Below are 21768 nucleotides of genomic sequence, written 5' to 3'. Positions count from 1 at the left end.
ATGTTTACAAAATTGTCAGAATTAAGACAAGCTTTTGAAGCATTCCTGTAAGAGATCTGTAAAGAGTCGTGGGTTTTTACATCAGGGCCACTTATGAACTAGTTTCGGAATACGGAAATTATTACATTCGTCTGCATTGAATTTTGCGTGTGAGTGTGAAGATAGTATTTTTACAGTTGAATCAAACGTTGGACATACCATAATCCATTCTGACAGACTGCCAATGTCCCTGTCTCTCTGTCTGTGGTTGCTGTTCGTGGTTCCCTGGTGACAGTGTGGAAAGAAAGGACCCTTTGGCTGCACTGGCGCGGGAGTACGGAGGATCTAAGAGAAACGCTCTATTGAAGTGGTGCCAGAAGAAAACTGAAGGCTATCCGGTAGGATCACAGGCCAGAGACATCTCTCACATACGGGACATGCTCCCTTCAATTTCACACCCTGCTTTTTTCTGCACTTTTATTTTAATCTTTCTGTCTTCGGGGTTTCATTTAAAAGTGAGATGACAGCTCCCACTCCCCCCTTTTATATTGCATGGACACAGTATTGGTTAGTTTGCCCTCAGGTTCTTTTTTTTCTCTCCGCCGTCACTGAGGTGTAGCGGCACATCACTGTGTCTGCCCACATCACCCACCCTGAACCCATCTGTCATCTCTCAGGGGATATGAAGTCACTGTGGCCCGGCGGTAATGGAAACAATAGGGCAAAGCACTCAGTGTCGAAGACATACTGGATTTATACATGTGTCTATTTATAGCACCCGCTTGTTTTTTATGCATGTCCATTTGCTCATGCATTGTTACTACGTTGTGTTCGCAGTTTCTCGGTCCATGCTGACAATCACCTGGCTTAGCTGCTCCCCTAATACCCAGTTTAAGGAGCCCATTAAACCCAATGGGATTAGAGATTTGCCTATGTAATCATCATGTTTTTGTGCCAGACTGCCAGCATCTAATGCTAATGCTAAAACTCTTAAAAGCAAGCAGACCGGTTGCAGCCTGTAAACTCTACTTTATAAGGAAGAGGAGTCATTTCCGCCCTCCGATGGAAGATTAATTATTAGTTCAAATATAAGCGACTCTGTTTCTGTCCTCTTTAGGGTCACTCTAATGGAGTGTGGCTCTAGCTTGACAAAGTCAGTCACAGGTGATGATAACTGCTAAAAATAGATCCGGCTCTCCCAATGATGAATAGTCTGCGTTATTGGATGAGTTGTCACATCAATAGTTGCTGTTTCTCGAGTACAGAGCGGCTCAGTGAACTTTGAGTCACCCTGCTTCCATATGAGGCTGGATCACATGTGTTGGTAGAACACACACAGCAGATGTTCTGTTGTGGAAACATCTGACAACAGGAGATAAAACTGTTGATCTGTCTGATAAGATGCTGGACCTGCACACAGACGGCCGTGGCTCAGCTTGTACTGATGTGGATCGTTGGGCAGAAGCAGCATGTTTACACACAGCGGTTTGTAATGAAAGGTCACTGGTTTGGTAGTGATTAACGTCACAGTCTCCAACATCAGCTCATTGAAATAAAGTTATTCCAAAAATGTTCTAAATAATGTGCTGCAGAGGAAACTAACAAATCTTGAAATGGGGGATTAAAAGGCTAAACAGAGTCCACCGGTTGTATGTTTTTAGGCAGTTTATTGTCCCTTCTCACCTCGCACTGCTGTTAGATAGGTTTTGGGACTGCATAACTATTTTATGTCTTTTGGGGTATAGTTTAATCTTCAAAATGTGTCATATTTTATTTCTCCATCATCTGTTTTTGGACGTGAAATCCTGCTGGGCGAAGTAACTCTTCACTGCAACTGTTATATGAATATAATGTAGTAAAAAGTAGAATATTTCTCCCTGAAATATTCTTAGTTGCGCTCCATCACTGCTTCAGTGTAAATGGACTTGTGTTAAATAGTAAACCAAATTGAACAACAAATATCAGTTTAGTTCAGGGCAGTTTCTTCTAGCAGGGTGAAACCCTCACACGAGCCTCATTCCCATTGGTCTGGATTTAACTATGGAACCTATGATCCCCTCTCACAAAGGGCTTAGAAACACGGTGTGATTAGTTGCAACTGTTAGGAATGCAATAAGAAGCTTTGGCTACTAGGAGTGTTTCAGTCTGTGGCATAATCACTTCCCTCCAGGAGTAACTATTTTTGACTCCAGCTGTGATCCTGCGTGTTTATGCACCGTGTCCATGTGCGACATGTACCTGCTCTGGAATTAGCTTTATTAACGGACTATTCGGCAGTTAACCTTAAAAGTGTCTATTTTTGGAAGTGTGACGGCTCCTTCATGTATTTCCTCAGGCTCATTTCAGCATACATTTGTATATCTGATGAAATTTAGTTTCCTGTTAACTCATGGCAGTTTTTCAGAAACATGTTCAGATCAATTGTTTTGTTTGTTTTAAGGGAATAAAGACAACAATGTTTGTACATCCGTCCATCAGACCAGGTTTCCAAAGAACTTCTTTACATTATATTATACAGTAAATATGCAGTACAGACTGTGAGATAAAATGCGACTAACTGTCTGCATCAAGCACAAAGGATGAGAATAGGAGAAGCACACCAGTTATTTACCGGGTTTTCCCTGGTTTCTGGAGGGCTTCGTAGGTGGAAGGTGCTGAGAAGTTATTCGACCGAATACTATACATTTAAAACATTTTTTTTACTATTATAGTGACATTATTTATTTAAAAATGCCCTGTCTGCCCTAAAAGCATTGGTTAAGCAAAGCTTATAATGAAGCTATAAATGTAAGGCACTGTGAAAAAACACTCGGGTTGAACATTAGGGAAAACCCTGATTTTATACCTCCAACATCTGTGAAATTAGACTGAGCAAAAGGTCCTGCAACAACAATTTCCCAAAATATTTTGTGGAAGTTTAATGTGTTTGACTTACAGTGTTTGTGCATCAGTTACGGTAAGTGGAGCCGTGTTGAGTGCACTGCATCAGGACATCTGACTCTGACCACAAGCCTCTGCTTGGCGGGCTGAGAGAAAAGGTTGCTGTCAGATGATGTGCCGGGCTGCATATGTCTGGCGAAAGGTCAGGCTGACGCGGCGTTACGAGGCCTCTGTCTACGGTGAAGCCACTAATTACACGTCTAATGTCCAGAGAGACGACTGATATGTCACCTGGTCTGTAGCTGCTGTACAGCAAAGGACAGGGACGACAACGAAACTCCAGAAATACAACCACGTCCAGGTTTCTCTGCCATGCTTGTGTTCGGCTCTGATAAAGGTTAGTGAGGTTAAGTTCCATCAATACATCCACATGCACTTTGCGGTTTCTCTCTTGACTAAGGTCAAAGAGATAATAAGTCAACACTAATTGTCTCTTCAGTAAAGAGTCAGTGAGTTGTAATTTGTGCTTGGCCTCTTCGGGCTACATAATTAATGGTCAGTTTGAAGAGGCAGTTTTGACCATCGCCGTTCACTTTCCATCCTCTCTCTGTCTCCAAGCGTGGAGTCAGGAAACAAGCTCTTATATCATCTGCCAGCAGTGAGCCAGAAAAGCTGCCGTGTGAGACGGATATGAAGCTGATGGGAGGGTCAGCCCCGTGCCGGTTTTTATTACAGTCCTATTGTCGGCAAACCTTTTTGGTCAAACAGCAGCCTAATTAAGGTGAAACAGAAACCGGGAGCTAATGCATGCTGGGAGATTATTTGATGTTTTATGGCTGCTGAGGGAACAGTGAGTGTAGCTGATGTCACACTTATCTGTGATCAATAAAGGAATGAGAGAGAGAGAGAGATGAGGACATGTAATCAGAACAGAGAGAGGGTGTAATTAGATGTATGATGTGCTTAAACAACTAATGGTTGTCTCGTATCAGGTAACAGGACAGGTGAAGTCATGCTTTTCTACTTTAGTAATTTATGTAGGTGACAGTGGGGGAAAAAATGGGTTGCCATGGCCGACGTCTTAAATCATGCACCAGTCGAGGCTCAGGTGTGTGTGTGTGTGTGTGTGTGTGTGTGTGTGTGTGTGTGTGTGTGTGTGTGTGTGTGTGTGTGTGTCAACATGTGTTTGCCATATGGATGGTGTCTCTGTGACAGTAAATACAGTTTGAGGGAAAGAAAAAAGGGGAAAACATAGCAAATGAAATGCATATAAACACAAAGGTACGCAAGTACAATGGCCGAGCTATCACCATGGAGAAGAGCTTTTTAACCCCGGAGGGAGAATAAGGTGTGTGAAGGGGTTTGTTTATTCAGCAGTCGCCTCCACACTGAGTAACGCAGCGGTCCATTGAGCTGCTGAATGCCTGATCTGTTAAACTCTCATGAGACGACTCTGTCACACCTCAAATGTCAGATTCTGGGAAGCACAGATCGATCGGCGAAGACCTTGAGCTTGCTCTGATTGACTGTACCCTGTGGGAGCGACTGAAGGGGCCTCTTACAAGAAATTTGTATTCCCAAGTGATCCCGTGCACGTCAGCGCTGGACTGGACATAGACTTGAAACACAAGACTGCTTTTATCCACCTTCTGTTACGCTGGTTTTCAAGGCAGTTTGTTAGCTCTGAACCAAAAGACAGTGATGCTGCACGGGAAGCAATCTGCATTGTCTTTTCTGTGTTCGTAACTTCCTGCTCTCCTTCTGTCTTTACATTGCTTGAATGGACGTTGTGGTTGGACAGCAACTAGGATACAATCAATTATTATCATAAAACAATCTGGAACATTTTCATATAAAGTTTTTTTAGCAGCGAAATCATAAATTATTGCGTCAAAACTTTTGACATACACGGTGAATCCTTTCACCTCAGTTGTAAAAAACTGTTGTCTTGTATTGAGAAGCAAAATGTCTACTTGTTTTATAAGAGTGGCCATTTTCAGCCTTGTTGAATAAGCAAAGTGCCCTTGAACATTCAGCCTGTTGGAAAACACTCTATCCTCCTGCTGTATATTTTTCAGGCTCTTTGATGTCTTAATTTAGGACAGCTCCAGACACTTTTTAAACTCTTTTTTTTTTTCTCAATTAACCATAGAAGCCAAACAAAAATAAATGTACTGTTTGTTCAAGATGGGAACAATGAGCAAAGGCTCTGAACTTTGGGCTCAGCTGGGCCTGAGAGTGCACAGCTTATCCGGCCTCGTCTGGGAAATTCACACACACACACACACAAAAAATCATTGAGAGACAGGAACGGACCCCCAGGTGAGTGTGGAATGGAGGTCAGACATCGAGGAGGGGAAGAGGGTTGGAGTTCAAAGAGCAGGCATTAAATTCTAATAATGTGGGATTAACAGTAATTGTGGGTGAGCTCGTCACTGTAAAATAAACAATTACTAATGGTGGTAATAGAGGTGTCTTTACAGCTGAAATGGACTGAAATATTTTAATAAATGTGTTATTTGTTCTTATATTCATCACTCATCACACTCACTTAATGATGATCATGATATGCTGTCGGTCAAATTTAGATAGAAAAGTCTTGAGGCTGTCTAGGATAAAAAAATTAAAAAAAAAAAATACATATACAGAGTCACTCACGACACTTGGTGAGTGTTTGTGCTGAGTGGTTACTAGATTCTCTTGGCTTGACCTTGATGTACAGCTACATATTCCAAGGTAACAATGGAAGGAAATGTGTTGAGCTGCCTAATATTAAAAGAACGCTGTGACATTTTGAGAAATATGCTTGTTTGCAATCTTTTTTTTTTTTTTTTTTTTTTTTTTTTTATCAGATGAGATGATAATGAGAGAGGCCAGAAAGATCCAGGAAGTGTTCAGTACAATGGATGTAGACTCCAGGTCTGAAAAGGGAAGATAATGTGGAAGTGTAATAAAGTGCAATACCAGTGAGAACCACTAGGGGCTGGAAACCCTGGCTCCAGTAGACTCCCATTAAAAAAGCATCAAATTCTCTCATGAAATACATAGTTTGATTGACATGCCTAGGATGCAGGCAGATCTTCAGTATAGGTGGGTGGGCTGTTAGTCAGTCCACCTCCGCTCCTCACCATCTAAATACCTCACCATAGAGTGTATATAAGAGTGGAAGTAGCTTCTGGGTCTGAAAAATGAGGCCCATTTGGAAGCGCCTTAAACTGCAATATCACTGAGGGCCGCTAGGGGTCGGCTCCAAACAGACCCCAGCTCCATAGACTTCCATTCAACTTCCATTTCAACCCCCATGAAATACAAAGTCAATAAAAAAATTTCCACAAGTTATAATGCTGTGATTGGCTAAAGTTTTCTTTGTTTTCTTGCATCCATCTGAAAAGAATCCCGTCATTAATCTGATATTTTGCCTTAAAAAGCAGCATTTTTGGGGGCGTGTCGGTTTGATTGACAGAATCTGAATTTCGAGACTTTCGAACAGCAAGTTTTCACAACCCAACGGGTGATGTCATTGTTGGTTGCAGCTTGTACATTACAGTGTTGCAGTGATACATTACATAACTCCTTGTCACAGATGTGGTTATAGTCCACATAGAGATGTGCTGTTTTAGCTCTTTAGAATATTTTGAGTGATGAGTAATTGCATTATTTTGTAGAAGTGTGCGACCATACATTGCACTACATTCGTTTGGCAGGTGACATACAATAAAGCGTGGATGCAGTTGACCGTGTGCTGCAGTGCCCTCTCTGACCCCCGTCACCCTCCCCACTCAGGACTATGTCCCGTGTGCAGAGCGGCTCCATGAGATGGACAGACGGTCTGGAGAGCAGCACTCTCCAGCTCCACCAGCTCTGACCTTTCCTGTTGCTCCATCTTTATCTTCACGGTCCCGCCTGCTCGGCTTTCAGTCTGTCATTGCTCATGACTATGATTCATTGCAAGGTCCATTAGGGCGTTCTCCTCCTCTCTCCCGTCTCTCTCTCTGTCTCCTGCCTTTGTCCTTTTATTTCAAACTTCTTTTTCTTCTTTTCCTTTTGTTCTCCTCCAACATTCTTCTTTACTCTCTGTGTAATTTTTGGTTTGGTTCCTCTCTCATATTGTGACATTTATTTGCTGTTTGTGTTCTTGCTGCCCCATTCATTCCCTCGCGGTCGGATATGGGGATGTAATGAGAGGAGATATAATGAGGAGATACACTGAGACGATCTCGTCAGTCGGCCGATTTACTGGCCTGAAGTTTTTCCGCTTTCACCCTTTTAGACGAATGACTTTTCAACAAATGTGTGCACACGGTTTGATGACAAACCAAATGACACACAGTGTAACTAAGCGTATGTGTCACAGCATAGCTATCCTCCATCCCTGCCGGCCTGCATGCCGCGTGTTGCATTGTGCTTTGCTCTCTTTACATTCTTGATCTGTGAGTAAGAGCTCAATATTACAACAATGCCACGTTGACAATGGAGTGTGAAGCGTCATGAAAGCACGACAGCAGCTACTGGGCTTCACACCAGTCCAGTAGCATTGAGCTGTGGCAGCAGAGAGCGCAGGCTTACCTTGTGCTGCTGCAGTGCTAAACTGCTCTGTGTGTGGTGTTTAGTGTCTGGCTGCTGTCCAGCTTGTCTGTGAATTCCATTTCTAAATGGTTTACAGCAGAGAGGATGTGTCGCCCAGGCTGCAGGAGACACTGCGTTGGCCTTCACTGTCCACTGCAGCTAAAAATCACACATAGATCTGAAATGATGATTCGATTCATTGATATGTTTATCGGCAGAAAAACAATCGACACCAGAGATATCGCTGTTGGCAGCATCTCAGTCCTCCTCACAGTTTTCTGCTGTTCTCTGTTTCATGTTCTTATAAAATGAATATATTTGGATTTCGGATGGTCGATCCAGCAAAACAAATGATTTAAAGACTCATTTAGGAAATTGTTATTCATTTTTTCAAGCTTATTTTTACACTCCGACTCGATAAATAAATGTTTGTTTTAACTCTAGTCACATGTCATTGGGGAAGTGTTATTCTCCACCACTCATTCCACTTTTTTTCTACAGTAGCTGCACATATTTTGATGTCAGCTTAATGTGACATTGACCGGATATTTTAAATAACGGTGTTTGGGCTCCATTTGAAGGCTGAGAGTCACTGCTGAAGGCTTTTCTATTCTGCATTAGAACACTATTGATATGTAAGCTATTATAGATCTAATCTGTTGACGGATTGATATGATACTATTATAGATCTAATCTGTTAACGGTTTGATATGTATACTATTATAGATCTAATCTGTTAACGGTTTGATATGATACTATTATAGATCTAATCTGTTAACGGATTGATATGATACTATTATAGATCTAATCTGTTAACGGTTTGATATGTATACTATTATAGATCTAATCTGTTAACGGTTTGATATGATACTATTATAGATCTAATCTGTTAACGGTTTGATATGTATACTATTATAGATCTAATCTGTTAACGGATTGATATGATACTATTATAGATCTAATCTGTTAACGGTTTGATATGTATACTATTATAGATCTAATCTGTTAACGGATTGATATGATACTATTATAGATCTAATCTGTTAACGGATTGATATGTATACTATTATAGATCTAATCTGTTAACGGTTTGATATGTATACTATTATAGATCTAATCTGTTAACGGTTTGATATGTATACTATTATAGATCTAATCTGTTAACGGATTGATATGTATACTATTATAGATCTAATCTGTTAACGGATTGATATGATACTATTATAGATCTAATCTGTTAACGGTTTGATATGTATACTATTATAGATCTAATCTGTTAACGGATTGATATGTATACTATTATAGATCTAATCTGTTAACGGATTGATATGTATACTATTATAGATCTAATCTGTTAACGGATTGATATGATACTATTATAGATCTAATCTGTTAACGGTTTGATATGTATACTATTATAGATCTAATCTGTTAACGGATTGATATGTATACTATTATAGATCTAATCTGTTAACGGATTGATATGTATACTATTATAGATCTAATCTGTTAACGGATTGATATGTATACTATTATAGATCTAATCTGTTAACGGTTTGATATGTATACTATTATAGATCTAATCTGTTAACGGATTGATATGTATACTATTATAGATCTAATCTGTTAGCGGTTTGATATGTATACTATTATAGATCTAATCTGTTAACGGATTGATATGTATACTATTATAGATCTAATCTGTTAACGGTTTGATATGTATACTATTATAGATCTAATCTGTTAACGGTTTGATATGTATACTATTATAGATCTAATCTGTTAACGGATTGATATGTATACTATTATAGATCTAATCTGTTAACGGTTTGATATGTATACTATTATAGATCTAATCTGTTAACGGTTTGATATGATACTATTATAGATCTAATCTGTTAACGGATTGATATGATACTATTATAGATCTAATCTGTTAACGGTTTGATATGTATACTATTATAGATCTAATCTGTTAACGGATTGATATGATACTATTATAGATCTAATCTGTTAACGGTTTGATATGTATACTATTATAGATCTAATCTGTTAACGGATTGATATGTATACTATTATAGATCTAATCTGTTAACGGATTGATATGTATACTATTATAGATCTAATCTGTTAACGGATTGATATGTATACTATTATAGATCTAATCTGTTAACGGTTTGATATGTATACTATTATAGATCTAATCTGTTAACGGATTGATATGTATACTATTATAGATCTAATCTGTTAACGGATTGATATGATACTATTATAGATCTAATCTGTTAGCGGATTGATATGTATACTATTATAGATCTAATCTGTTAACGGATTGATATGTATACTATTATAGATCTAATCTGTTAACGGATTGATATGTATACTATTATAGATCTAATCTGTTAGCGGTTTGATATGTATACTATTATAGATCTAATCTGTTAACGGTTTGATATGTATACTATTATAGATCTAATCTGTTAACGGATTGATATGATACTATTATAGATCTAATCTGTTAACGGTTTGATATGTATACTATTATAGATCTAATCTGTTAACGGATTGATATGTATACTATTATAGATCTAATCTGTTAACGGTTTGATATGTATACTATTATAGATCTAATCTGTTAACGGTTTGATATGATACTATTATAGATCTAATCTGTTAACGGATTGATATGATACTATTATAGATCTAATCTGTTAACGGTTTGATATGTATACTATTATAGATCTAATCTGTTAACGGATTGATATGATACTATTATAGATCTAATCTGTTAACGGATTGATATGATACTATTATAGATCTAATCTGTTAACGGTTTGATATGTATACTATTATAGATCTAATCTGTTAACGGTTTGATATGTATACTATTATAGATCTAATCTGTTAACGGTTTGATATGTATACTATTATAGATCTAATCTGTTAACGGATTGATATGATACTATTATAGATCTAATCTGTTAACGGTTTGATATGTATACTATTATAGATCTAATCTGTTAACGGTTTGATATGTATACTATTATAGATCTAATCTGTTAACGGATTGATATGTATACTATTATAGATCTAATCTGTTAACGGTTTGATATGTATACTATTATAGATCTAATCTGTTAACGGTTTGATATGATACTATTATAGATCTAATCTGTTAACGGATTGATATGATACTATTATAGATCTAATCTGTTAACGGTTTGATATGTATACTATTATAGATCTAATCTGTTAACGGATTGATATGATACTATTATAGATCTAATCTGTTAACGGTTTGATATGTATACTATTATAGATCTAATCTGTTAACGGTTTGATATGTATACTATTATAGATCTAATCTGTTAACGGATTGATATGTATACTATTATAGATCTAATCTGTTAACGGTTTGATATGTATACTATTATAGATCTAATCTGTTAACGGTTTGATATGTATACTATTATAGATCTAATCTGTTAACGGATTGATATGTATACTATTATAGATCTAATCTGTTAACGGTTTGATATGTATACTATTATAGATCTAATCTGTTAACGGTTTGATATGTATACTATTATAGATCTAATCTGTTAACGGTTTGATATGTATACTATTATAGATCTAATCTGTTAACGGTTTGATATGTATACTATTATAGATCTAATCTGTTAACGGTTTGATATGTATACTATTATAGATCTAATCTGTTAACGGATTGATATGATACTATTATAGATCTAATCTGTTAACGGATTGATATGTATACTATTATAGATCTAATCTGTTAACGGTTTGATATGTATACTATTATAGATCTAATCTGTTAACGGATTGATATGTATACTATTATAGATCTAATCTGTTAACGGTTTGATATGTATACTATTATAGATCTAATCTGTTAACGGATTGATATGTATACTATTATAGATCTAATCTGTTAACGGTTTGATATGTATACTATTATAGATCTAATCTGTTAACGGTTTGATATGTATACTATTATAGATCTAATCTGTTAACGGTTTGATATGTATACTATTATAGATCTAATCTGTTAACGGATTGATATGTATACTATTATAGATCTAATCTGTTAACGGTTTGATATGTATACTATTATAGATCTAATCTGTTAACGGATTGATATGATACTATTATAGATCTAATCTGTTAACGGTTTGATATGTATACTATTATAGATCTAATCTGTTAACGGATTGATATGTATACTATTATAGATCTAATCTGTTAACGGTTTGATATGTATACTATTATAGATCTAATCTGTTAACGGTTTGATATGATACTATTATAGATCTAATCTGTTAACGGATTGATATGATACTATTATAGATCTAATCTGTTAACGGTTTGATATGTATACTATTATAGATCTAATCTGTTAACGGATTGATATGATACTATTATAGATCTAATCTGTTAACGGATTGATATGATACTATTATAGATCTAATCTGTTAACGGTTTGATATGTATACTATTATAGATCTAATCTGTTAACGGTTTGATATGTATACTATTATAGATCTAATCTGTTAACGGTTTGATATGTATACTATTATAGATCTAATCTGTTAACGGATTGATATGATACTATTATAGATCTAATCTGTTAACGGTTTGATATGTATACTATTATAGATCTAATCTGTTAACGGTTTGATATGTATACTATTATAGATCTAATCTGTTAACGGATTGATATGTATACTATTATAGATCTAATCTGTTAACGGTTTGATATGTATACTATTATAGATCTAATCTGTTAACGGTTTGATATGATACTATTATAGATCTAATCTGTTAACGGATTGATATGATACTATTATAGATCTAATCTGTTAACGGTTTGATATGTATACTATTATAGATCTAATCTGTTAACGGATTGATATGATACTATTATAGATCTAATCTGTTAACGGTTTGATATGTATACTATTATAGATCTAATCTGTTAACGGTTTGATATGTATACTATTATAGATCTAATCTGTTAACGGATTGATATGTATACTATTATAGATCTAATCTGTTAACGGTTTGATATGTATACTATTATAGATCTAATCTGTTAACGGTTTGATATGTATACTATTATAGATCTAATCTGTTAACGGATTGATATGTATACTATTATAGATCTAATCTGTTAACGGTTTGATATGTATACTATTATAGATCTAATCTGTTAACGGTTTGATATGTATACTATTATAGATCTAATCTGTTAACGGTTTGATATGTATACTATTATAGATCTAATCTGTTAACGGTTTGATATGTATACTATTATAGATCTAATCTGTTAACGGTTTGATATGTATACTATTATAGATCTAATCTGTTAACGGATTGATATGATACTATTATAGATCTAATCTGTTAACGGATTGATATGTATACTATTATAGATCTAATCTGTTAACGGTTTGATATGTATACTATTATAGATCTAATCTGTTAACGGATTGATATGTATACTATTATAGATCTAATCTGTTAACGGTTTGATATGTATACTATTATAGATCTAATCTGTTAACGGATTGATATGTATACTATTATAGATCTAATCTGTTAACGGTTTGATATGTATACTATTATAGATCTAATCTGTTAACGGTTTGATATGTATACTATTATAGATCTAATCTGTTAACGGTTTGATATGTATACTATTATAGATCTAATCTGTTAACGGATTGATATGTATACTATTATAGATCTAATCTGTTAACGGTTTGATATGTATACTATTATAGATCTAATCTGTTAACGGTTTGATATGATACTATTATAGATCTAATCTGTTAACGGATTGATATGATACTATTATAGATCTAATCTGTTAACGGTTTGATATGTATACTATTATAGATCTAATCTGTTAACGGATTGATATGATACTATTATAGATCTAATCTGTTAACGGTTTGATATGTATACTATTATAGATCTAATCTGTTAACGGTTTGATATGTATACTATTATAGATCTAATCTGTTAACGGATTGATATGTATACTATTATAGATCTAATCTGTTAACGGATTGATATGATACTATTATAGATCTAATCTGTTAACGGTTTGATATGTATACTATTATAGATCTAATCTGTTAACGGTTTGATATGTATACTATTATAGATCTAATCTGTTAACGGATTGATATGATACTATTATAGATCTAATCTGTTAACGGATTGATATGTATACTATTATAGATCTAATCTGTTAACGGTTTGATATGTATACTATTATAGATCTAATCTGTTAACGGATTGATATGATACTATTATAGATCTAATCTGTTAACGGTTTGATATGTATACTATTATAGATCTAATCTGTTAACGGATTGATATGTATACTATTATAGATCTAATCTGTTAACGGTTTGATATGTATACTATTATAGATCTAATCTGTTAACGGATTGATATGATACTATTATAGATCTAATCTGTTAACGGATTGATATGTATACTATTATAGATCTAATCTGTTAACGGTTTGATATGTATACTATTATAGATCTAATCTGTTAACGGATTGATATGATACTATTATAGATCTAATCTGTTAACGGATTGATATGATACTATTATATATCTAATCTGTTAACGGTTTGATATGTATACTATTATAGATCTAATCTGTTAACGGATTGATATGATACTATTATAGATCTAATCTGTTAACGGATTGATATGATACTATTATATATCTAATCTGTTAACGGTTTGATATCTATACTATTATAGATCTAATCTGCTCTCCACTTGGTGGCAGACCAAAGCAATATACCCTCAGTTCAACTGTCTTTTCTCTCTGTTCAACTCCCTGCTTCTCTCTCATACTCTCTTTCTCTGAGCCCTAAAAAGCAAACGGCTCTGCCTTTTGTGCCGAGCGAGACGCTTCCTGTCGCTTGATGCTGTGTTTGCTTTTCTGAGCCGGCTCCCAGAGAGCTGTTGTTGTCCGCTGCTGTTTTAGCATTCATGCCTCTCTCCCTCTCTTTCTCTTTCCACCCAGAACGAACTCCCCCACTGTCTCCCTCTGCCTCCCCCCACCCTGAACTCGTACATACCTGCCGGCCCTGGCCTGGATTAGGATGAGTTCTCCTCAGACACCCACTCCTCCCCTCCACCCCCCCCCCCCCCCCCCCCCCCGGACGCCCAGACACACTCTCTCTCACACGCACACACAAACTGCCCCCTGCACTCCTCTCTTATCAGCTGGTTTGTTATTGTCTGTCTTGGTCTTAGAGTATGACTAACCACCCTATCACTCCATCTGTGTGTGTGTGTCAGTCTACACATACATCACACACACACACACACACACACACACACACACACACACACAGAGTGCTACTAGTGGTGCTGCTGTGACAGCTCCAAGAGTGAAGGGGGAGTTATGAGAGGAATGCAGGCTGACATGACTGCACAGGTCTGCCCTTCACAGACAATAGACAGATGAGAGGAGGATTGTGCTTCCAGATTCACTTTCAGCGAAATAAAACGTTGCTGTTAATTAACAGCACATGCTGATCAGTAAAGCGGTTATCAGTTTATACTGAAAGGGAGTTGTTTGAGAGATGTTTGATTTCTGTGGTGATTTTTTTTCCCTCATAGTGACAAATAACAGTGAACGTAAACACAGCCAGAGCTCTGGACTTTGCATCCTGTTTGGTTTAATTCAGATGAAGCAGCTGCACCTTCAGATCCCATTGTGACTAAACGCTCTGTGACTTTACCTGATGACTCCAGTACAGAAACAATACATATCATTTTATAATGCTGCAATTATTAAGCTACTTAGTATAACAACAATTCTGGTTTGGCCCACTGACATGCTGCCATGCAATATTTAAACTTCAGATTTAGAGAGATGATGACTATAATTATGGACTCACTGCATGTGAACAGTGTGTAGGATTTAGGAGGATCTATTGGCAGATCAGTGTTGAGTCCCTCATATCTACACAGGAAGCAGGTGGTCTTGCAAGGAGTCCACCATGATGCATCGCCATGTTTCTACGGTAACCCAGCAGGGACAAACCAAACACTGACTCTCGAGAGGGTCAATGAGATCTGCAGCCACCGTAGATTCTCTTCTGTGAAGAGGAGGGTGAGCGGTGAATCTGTATCCTCACCGCTAGACGCCATCAAATCCTACAAACTGCTCATTGAACACAACTCAGAGTCTGCAGTTATGCTGGCGGCTAAATCAGGCTGTTCTCGTGCTTTGAGCTAATTGTTAATGTCACCGTGTTAACATGCCCGCGTGGAAAGATGTTGTGTAGCTAATGTTTAGCATCGTTTCTAAGTTTGTTAGGGTTCTACGACTGATGGGAGTGTGATGAGTCGTGGACAAATTGAAATGATGACTTGACGATGATGCCAGACGAAAAGTCAGGGGGCTCCAAAGTTACTGCAATTCATGTGGAAAATACATGTCTGCAGCAGAATTCATGGAAATCCATCAGATAGTTGAGATATTTCATTTAGTTTAAAGGTTGAAGTTTTGAAATTAGTTCTTGTAATTTCATGTATGGCCCGCATTAATAATTGTTCGTATAACATGTTCTGCGTGTTGTGCTTTGTATGTGGTTGTTAAATTTGGGGGATTTTGTGTTGGAAAGGAGCCTTACGAGGTTTTTGTCGACACGTTTCAGATGGATGAACAGACAGACGTCCGCAGAGCTGCTCTGCTACGTGGTTTAAAGTTACATGTAAACGAATCAGTGATCGCTTTCAGTGAAAAGATACATTTCAATATCAGTGACGAGCAGGAACCGTCTGACCCACCAGATTATATCAGAGCATCACAAAAACAAACCAGCTCGCCACAGCTTCCCTCTCCACAGGTTTTCAGCCTTTAATTATTAAGTTGAAGTTACAATAACATCCATCCATGATGTCAGAGTGGACAAGTGAAGGTGATGACAGATAAAACATTTGTCAACAATTCGTAGGAGTTTAGGGGCTTCTTAGAGGAGTGATTTAAAATTTCTGTCCCGAGGACCCGGAGATGTGTTGTTTTTCTGTCCTCTCGGGTAGTTAATTCTATTCACTTGGCGTCACACTTATGGATCCGTCGCTGATTGAATTTGTGGAACGACAATCAGGAGCGCTCGAGTCCTCGGGGCCACAACTGAAGACCGCTGGCTCAGAGCAACGGTAAACAAATCCAAGGCCACGCGTCTCTTCTTCAGCGTCTCAGTGGAGCTGATGTTGTGTACAGACACACGGTTGTACCTGAAGATATTTCATAGAGTGCTTTATCCCAAACACTTCAAGTGTTGCCTTCAGTCAATCAGATTTTATTTGTGTTGTACCTTTTTGGACGAGTCGGTGCAATTCAAAGGGACAAATTAATAACAAGACGCCTCAAGTGTAAACAGTTGAACAATTTGAGACGTTGTACACAGGAAATAAATCTCGAACAGTAATGATATACAGAGCAAAAATGAAATCCAACCTGTTAAAAAGATAGAGAGGGAAAATAACATTTTAAAACATGAATACAATAAAATAAATGATTTAATAAAATAATGAATCGCCATAAAACATTCTGATCAGCAGCTGTGCTACAAAAACAACTTGTTATGCTTTTTGAGATAACAGGGCTTCTAGTTTCATCTGGAAAACACAGTTCTGCTACCAGCTGCAGATGCACCTCACACATTCAAGTATTAAAGAATTCAATGTGCAAACATCGTCCACAATAGTGTAATAATTTGTAATATATTGCAACACCACAGATATATCCCAGGAGAGACTGTCTGTTATCCAATATATATATTTATATATATTTTATCTCCCTCTTTTCTACGACAGCTTTCTTTTTCACTCTGCCTTCGAGTGCGGCTGTTTGGATCAGGCGTAATCACTTAAAGATGGCCTCCAGTTTAAGTTTTTAACCTTGTTATTCTGTCCAATCGGTGTCTTTTTTTATCAGCTATGGCACCGACTGTTTATTTCACTCATCAATCTGGTCAGCTTGCTGAAGGAAGCTTTCATTGTCATCGAGCTACAGGCGAGCGGCGGAGCGGTGGCTGGCCAAGTCCAGTATGAGACTGGACGTAGCCTCCGGGTCTGAAAAGTGAAGCCAATGCAGAAGTGCCGTTAATTGCAATACCACCGAGGGCCACTAGGCGTTGGCTCCAAAAAGGCTCCATAGACTCCCATTCAACTTTTCTCATGAAAGACCAGTGGATGACACCACTGTTGGTTGCCGCTTGGTGGAGATAGAGCCGGGGACTATTCGCATTTTCATAGATTCCCACATCCTGAATGTAGGCGAGTTACGTCGAAGCCACTTTAAAGAATTGGTGGATATTTGGGGGGAAAAACTAAAACTCTAAAGTTGAAAGTTGAGGACAGATTTGAGTTGTTTAATAAATGCCAAGAGGACGAGTGTAGGATTTGTGTTGTGGTGGGATAGTTGTACTCCAACATTACATGGCCCTAATTTTACCTCTCGTATCACCATGGAGTTGATGGTGACGTTTTTTTGTGTGCAAAGTCTCAAATCGTGGTCCCCAGAGGAAGACTTGTATTGACTGTGGTGATGCTTCACTTTCATTATCACACCACCATCATTTTAATATGTCCATTACTTCGGTTTATGACCTGATGCCCACACTAACGACATTCCCATCATCCTCAGCTTGTCCGTGGTAAATGTACAGACAATCATTCTGTTCATCATCAACATGTTGGAATTGTTACCGTGATCATGCTACTGTTAGCATGCTAACATGTATACTCCTGGGAATTTTAACGTGGGATGTGGAAGTTTCATTTTGTAGCTTTAGTTGCATCTTGTCTGCTCTTTGAGTGTTTCTACCTGCACACGATGGACCTGGATCACAATGCTGTGACTTTCCCAGGTCCAGTGTGTTAAAGGATAAAGGTATGAGAGACATGTGGAGGCTTACTGAGCCTCACAGACACACATCCACGACTCAGGAGACCCTCGCTGTCTCCCAAAGGTCATGAGAGGGATGAAACAGGGAGACACCGGAAATATTTATCTATCCAAATCCGGGCCATTGTTTGGAGGTCTGTTGCCTCCAAACAATGGCCCGGAGGAAGTCTTTCCTCTCCTCTTAGCAGAGACTGAACACGCTGCACATACAGAGTATGAGGTGATGGCGCTCTGCGAATCACGCAAACAAAAACACAATAAACTGGACGTGCTGCTATGCACGGTCTTCACCCAGAGGAGAGATCAGAGGCGGCATCGAAGGCTTAAAGGGAATCTGGGAAGACGATCTTCTTAACATCCCCAGAAGGAAACAGAAAGCGGCAAAAATGTTTCTGAAAGTCCCATAGCAGCATGTAATTACATTTTTAATTCTCATGTTGTTTCCTGTGGTTCTGACTTAATGGATTTTTTTTCATGGCGTGTTCATTTACAAGGAACTATTAGCTCTCCCACACACATTATGGGCACTTTGAGCTCATTTTCATTGTATGACATGGATTTTGGATTGTTTGTTACTTCATGCCAGGTTTTTTGTTTTTTTTGCCTCCTTTTCTTTTCTCCATCTACAGAATATCGATGTGACCAACTTCAGCAGCAGCTGGAGTGACGGCCTGGCTTTCTGTGCCCTCTTGCACACATATCTGCCCGCCCACATCCCTTATCAGGAACTCATCAGTCAAGATAAGGTAGAAAACAACATGAAGACTGAACCCGCGCGCGCGCACACACACACACACACACACACACACACACACACACACACACACACACACACACACACACACACACACACATTGAAGTGCTGAAGTATTTTGGTCCTTAACAAGTAGGAAAGTGCTTCATCAGCAGGTAATCGGGGCGTCCTAAGCACTCTAAACTGATCAGAAATCACTGTATTTGTATGACACACACGTACAACACGTTTAACGCGATCTGGCTTTTTCCTCGTATCCTTAAATAGGTCATCTCCTCACACACATAATCTCTGACCTCTTTATCTGAATGCTGCTTAACTTACAATCTTCAGTCATGGCTGGGTTGTACTCACCACTGTGAGTAACCCATGTAGTGCAGGAAGGGAATTACAGCACTGTGTTGAGAAAAATCCTTTCTGTTGTATGAGATTGGTTTGAGCATATTTATTGTTTTCCCTTAAAAAGCCAGTTTTTTAGTGAGTTGAATTTGCTTTCTCTGCCTCCATCTTTTTGTCTTTTTAATTTTGCCTGGTGGTATAAACCGCTTTGAGACCTCTGTGGAAAGGGTCTCTAACCTTTTTTCCTCTGAGAGCTACTTTGACAAAATAAAAATCTCCGATATACTGATGTAGATCTAAAACTAACATGTATTCACATAGCTGAGCTCCACCAAACCAGCTGAACAAGCTTCTTTTATGTGAACAATAACAAATTGATACTCAATATACACATACTCAACCAGTAGCTCAATACTGCTCGAGGGTGATAAAGTGCCATGTAAAGGCAGACCATTTACCATTTTCCTGATTTTCTTTCTCAAAATTATACCATGAATTTCCTCTCTGATTCAGGAGCAGAGCGAACAAAGTATTCAGCCTCCTGTTGTCCTTCGCCACAAATTAGACTTGCAGAATTGCAGTTATTTGTGGAAAATGTGAACCCGTGGAAGGTGAAAATGTTCTGCTTCTCCAGTGCAGGTCTGACTGATGTTTGCGTGCCAAGAGGAAAATAAAACAGCCTGCAATGCTTTGAGACCATTTCGTCAGGAGTCATTTTTTCCACCATTAACCGGCACATTACAGACTTCCTTTACGTGGTTGTATACATTTTATAGGTTCCAGCATATTATCCACACAGCAGCCTGAAGATGAATTATGAATGAAGCATTTGTGGAGTCCTACTGTAAGTGATCCGGAGCGCAGAGCAGCAGCTACAGCTCTGTGATGACAGCTCTGTAATGCAGGTGGTATGGACGTTAACATCGCAATCAATGTAGTTCCTCTCAGGGGACTGCAGGTCCTTCAGCCTGCTATAACATTAAAACAATAGACACACACCTCCGACCAGGACCGACACTTCCTACGTGCCAAATTACTCGTGTGGGCGTGTGTGCACACGGTCGTGTCGGTGTGCATGTGTAACATTAAGTTGATGACAGAGACATTGCGTGGCCCATCTGCCTGAATAATTCAATAGACGTGTGTTGGCTTTAATAACTCTTGCTGAGTGACTTTCCCCGAGGCCCAAACAGCCAACCTCTTCCCAGTGTAATCTGTCCTCCAAATAATCCCATTACTGCCCTCCTTCATGGATGTTTTTAAGAACGCAACATCATAAGTGGACTCGTACGTGAACGATGGGGAATTTGTTCTTTAAAGCAGATTCAGAACTAATTATTAAGAATTTATAATTTATTGATGCATCGTGGCGGCTGTGCTGATGTCTCGAGGGGGTTAACATGAAGGTCGGAGTAGTTGTGAGTGTCAAGAGTCACGGACCTGCGCTCTCCATTTTCAATTCACTTTGAGTTTGGATCAACTTCGCTCACTCGGAGGTTCATTTTGCATTTCACTCTTAGGTGTTGATTTGTGGAAAAGTGGCTGCAGAAAATCTCCACAGTTGAAGAAGGATGCGGTTCACGGGGATGTTTTAGTCCAGTCTGGTTTTACACTGATCAGATAACCACAAGGGAGAATGTAATACACTGAAATGCTCACACAAACAAGCAGAGGCTTCATTAGATTTTAAGCTGTCTCTTGGGTGTTTGTAAGGTTTATTTGTGTATCTGAGAGCTTATTGTTGTTGTTTGAACCTCCATGTGTGGTACACAGTTTCCCGTTTTCTCAACTCCCAATGTTTTCCTTTTTTTCTCCAGGTCCGGAATCTGACCCTGGCTTTCCAGGCCGCCGAGAGCATTGGCATCAAACCCTCTCTGGTGAGTGTAGCTGCCACACATCTCACACACACTGAGATAACACAGAGCCTTTGATTAGGCTAATTGGAAACAGTCCACTACGATTTGACAAATTTTCCGGATATGAAGCTTCAGAGCAGAGAGGCCCCTCAACCGTTGTGTTGATCCATTTTTATCCCTGACGGTCTGCATCTCAACACTCGTATCCGATACGGACTCTTTTATTGTGGATGTATTGTGGAGTCTGTTCTTCTTAGCTTCAAGAGAAAACTAACCTCAAACCTTATTCACATTTAAAATGGACTTTCAATTGCTCCGTTGTTTTTTGAAAACCAACTCTTTTCAGAAATAGATGAGTAAAAAAACCTCCGTTCCACTGAAACGTTTCGACTTTTTGAGAAAATCCCTCCATGTTC

At 38.1% G+C, this 21768-nt stretch overlaps 1 protein-coding gene across 2 annotated transcripts in view; it reads left to right on the top strand.

Moving 5' to 3' along the window:
- The window catches only part of specc1 (sperm antigen with calponin homology and coiled-coil domains 1), a 75276-nt gene that overhangs the window by 48248 nt on the left and 5260 nt on the right, over positions 1-21768 (top strand). For both annotated transcript variants that reach the window (XM_069146970.1, XM_069146971.1), the window contains 3 exons: positions 275-377; positions 19033-19149; positions 21314-21373. In XM_069146970.1, the coding sequence (XP_069003071.1) occupies positions 275-377; positions 19033-19149; positions 21314-21373 (280 nt within the window). The remainder of the gene's footprint in view (positions 1-274; positions 378-19032; positions 19150-21313; positions 21374-21768) is intronic.

The sequence above is a fragment of the Embiotoca jacksoni genome, unplaced genomic scaffold, assembly GCF_022577435.1.
Source record: "Embiotoca jacksoni isolate LCO1_2020_lvr unplaced genomic scaffold, fEmbJac1.0.p SCAF_13, whole genome shotgun sequence".
NCBI classification, from domain to species: domain Eukaryota; kingdom Metazoa; phylum Chordata; class Actinopteri; family Embiotocidae; genus Embiotoca; species Embiotoca jacksoni.
The sequence above is the reverse complement of the archived record's forward strand: the minus strand, read 5'-3'. Positions and strand labels throughout refer to the sequence as shown.